The sequence below is a fragment of the Leptosomus discolor genome, chromosome 27 (assembly GCF_034619465.1).
Source record: "Leptosomus discolor isolate bLepDis1 chromosome 27, bLepDis1.hap2, whole genome shotgun sequence".
Lineage (NCBI taxonomy): Eukaryota > Metazoa > Chordata > Aves > Leptosomiformes > Leptosomidae > Leptosomus > Leptosomus discolor.
The window spans coordinates 735,285-738,522 of record NC_141417.1 but is presented as its reverse complement, the minus strand read 5'-3'; the positions used below and the strand labels follow the sequence as shown (position 1 = coordinate 738,522).

The 3,238-nt window shown below is 72.2% G+C and overlaps 1 protein-coding gene across 1 annotated transcript; it reads right to left on the bottom strand.

The window, feature by feature from the left end:
- Positions 1-716: 716 nt before the first annotated feature.
- C1QL4 (complement C1q like 4) lies at positions 717-2,803 on the bottom strand. Its single transcript, XM_086478688.1, has 2 exons — positions 2,195-2,803; positions 717-896 (listed from the first exon to the last, which is right to left on the bottom strand). Exons 1-2 carry the CDS (start codon positions 2,708-2,710, stop codon positions 717-719), a joined length of 696 nt encoding a protein of 231 aa, XP_086334814.1. The 5' UTR covers positions 2,711-2,803.
- Between the last annotated feature and the right edge of the window lie 435 nt (positions 2,804-3,238).

Here is a 3,238-nt window from a genome sequence, read left to right as displayed (position 1 = left end):
GGAGCGTGGGGACGCACCCGCGGACACCGCGCAGATCATTAAACGGTTGATGCTGCACCGTGTTGTAGGGTCTTCTCGGAGCCGGGGGCCCTGGGGGAGGGGGAGCCCCCAGCCCTCCCTGGGGGTCCCCAGGCTGTCACCACCCCCCACCCCCCCCCCACTCCGGCCCCAGCCGGCGGAGCCGTGTCCTCCCTGGCACCGGCCACGCGGTGGCAGCACCGGACCGGGCCCGGGGCCGCCTCCGCCCCGCCGGGGTCCGCGGGGCTCGGGGACCCCAAACACCCCCGGGGCAGGCGGTGTCCTCTGAATGGGGGGGGGGGGTGTCCCACCCCGGGGAGGCGAAGGCAGCAGCTGCACATCCAAACCCCGAGTGGTTTATTGGGGGGGGGGACGGGACACGCGGAGCCCAACGATCAGCCGCGGGAACGGGGGGGAGGGGGTGCCCCGGGGGTGGGGACAGCACCGGGACACCCTGATATACCACCCTTGGGGGTGCTGGCATGCGGGGGGGGGGGGCGCGCTGATTGGGGTGATTTGGGGGGGGGGGGGTGCTGGGCGCCGGGGGGGGGCCCTGTGGATCTTGGCGGGTGTCTCGTCGCACCCAGCGCTATCGTGGGGGACAAGTTGTGCCAGGGGGAGCTGGGACGCCCCCCCCCCCCCTCCAGTCCCTGCAGCCCCCTCCCCAGGCCGGGGGGGGGGGGGGGGGCGGGGGGCCCTCAGTCGGGGTAGATGATGAAGCCGGAGAAGGTGCTGTACTTGTTGGTGTTGCCGCCGTGCACTTTGCCGCCGTCCAGCTTGACGAAGACCTCGTCGCCCACGTCCAGGTGCAGGATGACGCTGTTGCTGGCGTAGTCGTAGTTCTGGTCCGCGTCCTGCGCGATGGCGCTGGCCCGCACCTGGGGGGCACGGCCGTCAGGGACACCCCCCTCCCGCCGCCTCGCCGTCCCCTGGGGGAAGCCTGGCAGCGGGGTGCGGGGCTGGGGGTGGCGGCGGGGGCTGAGCTGCTCTGGACCACCACCACCACCCCCCACCCCAGCCCGCTCGGCCCCTCTGTGCGTCCCCGCTCAAGGTCACGCCGCGTCTGCGGCAGCACAGGGCGAGGGAGGTAGCGTCACCCCACTCCCCCCGGCTCCCGAAGTTGCTGGCTGGTGGGGGGGACAGGAGGGGACAGGGACAGAGCCCCTCCCGCACCCCTGGGTCCCCCAGGGTAGGGCCACCCCCCCGGCGGGCTGTCGGAGCGGGGTTTCACCGTCGGTGCTTGGTCCTGAGGACCCACTGGTGACCGGCTCCGGAGAGCCTGTGGGACCCCGGGGCCCTCCCATGCTCCTGCGGTGCCCCCCGGGACCGGGGGTGCCCTGGGGGGGGCGGGGGCAGCTCCTGGGGGGGCAGCGGAGCCGCCATTGACCGGGCTGGATCAATCCTCGGTTCTCCCGTGATAAAGAAGAAGCGGCCGGGGCGGCGCAGGAGCTGCCGGCCGGGCTGTGCCTCCACGGACAAAGGCACCGGCTGGGGGGGCACAGCCTGTACCCCCCGCCTCCCCACCCCCGGTGCTGGTGGCTGTCCCAGCCAGGAGGGCACAGGGGGTCACCCCCGGTGCTGGTGGCTGCTCCAGCGAGCCCCGACAGACCCTGCTCCCTGCCAGCTCCGAGCCTGGTGCTCCCAGGGGAGCGTGTGTGTGTCCCCCCCCCAGTCCCTGCAGCAGAAGCCCCGGGGGTGGGGGTTCAGTGTCCCCGAGGTGCGGGGTGCCCCCCCCCCCCCCCAGTCACCTTCTCCATGGTCCCAGAGGAAGAATGGGATGGGGGGGGGAATGGGGTGGAGGAAGAAGGATGGGGAGAAAAGGACAGGAATTGGAGTGGGGGAATTGGATGGGGGAAACAAAATGGGGGGATTGGGGCGGGGGGAACTGGGGATGGGGGGTCAGGATGGGTGGAGCTGGGGTGGGGGATCAGGAGGCGGGGGGGAACCAGGTTGGGGGAACTGGGATTAAGGGAATCTGGGAATGGGAAAACCGGGCTGGGAGGAAACAAGATGGGAAAACCGAGACAGGAGAAGCGGGATGGGGGGAGCTGGGATGGGGGAGCCGCAGAGGAACGGGGTGAGGCAGCACCACCGGGGGGAGCAGGATGGGGGGAACCGGGGGCACCGGGAGGAGCCGTCGCGGGGTACCGGCAGCGGTGCCGGCCCCAGCCCGTACCTGCCCGTTCTTCATGAGGTCGGCCCACATGCTGGTGCCGTCGCCGCCGCGCATGAGGACGTGGTAGGTGAAGAAGTAGATGCCGGGCAGGGGGCAGGTGAACTTCCCGCTCGAGGGCTCGTAGTAGTTGCCCACGTTGGTGACCACGTCGTCGAAGCGCAGCACCTCGTAGCCCTCGTGGGGCTTCCGCAGCCCCGCGTAGAAGGCGATCTTGGGGCTGTAGAAGGAGGGGATGTACCCCCCGGGACCTGGCCCTGGTGGCCCCGGTGGCCCTGGCCGGCCTGGCTCACCTGGTGGCCCCCGCGGTCCCGGGGGTCCAGGGGGTCCCCGCACTCCGGCGCGGCCCTTGCGCCCCGGCTCGCCCTTGGCGCCGGGCAGGAAGGGTGGCGGGGAGGCGGGGGGCAGCTCGGGGTAGGGGTCGCAGACCATGCGGCAGCTGCCCAGCATCTCGTAGTGCGCGGCCGCCTTGGAGCTGTGCACCAGCAGCGGGATGGCCACCAGCAGCACCAGCACCATGGCCACGCCGATGGCCGCCCCGGCCACCCGCTTCCTGCGGCTCAAGCGGGAGGCGGCCAGCGCCAGCAGGTCCTCCTCGCCCTTGGGTGCGATGGTGGCGCCGGGGGGGGCGGACGGCACCCAGCCGCCCACTGAGCCTCGCACCCCGGTGGGGACCGGGCTGGGATGGGGAAGGGGACAGGGATGGGGATGGGGACAGGGATGAGGATGAGGATGGGGATAAGGACGGGGATGAGGATGTGGACGGGGACGAGGACGGGGATAGGGACGGTCACAGCAGCAGGGCTGGGAGTGGGGACAGGAGCAGGGATGGGGCTGGAGGCAGGAACAGGGATGGGGACAGGGATGGGGACACGGACGGTCACAGCAGCGGTCACAGCAGCTGGGCTGGAGCCGAGGATGGGACCGGGAACGGGATTGGGGCTGGGGCCGGTGCCGGGAGCGGAGCTGCGGATGGAGCCGGGAGAGGAGCCGGGGATGGAATCGGGAGCGGAGCCGGGACCCGAGACGGTGACAGAGCCGGGAGCG

Coding starts and splice junctions, on each gene's coding strand:
- C1QL4 (XM_086478688.1), bottom strand. CDS start 2,710: ATGGTGCTGGTGCTGCTGGTGGCCATCCCGCTGCTGGTGCACAGCTCC. Junction 897..2,194: donor ACCTCATGAAGAACGGGCAG/GTACGGGCTGGG, acceptor CGTGCCCCCCAG/GTGCGGGCCAGCGCCATCGC.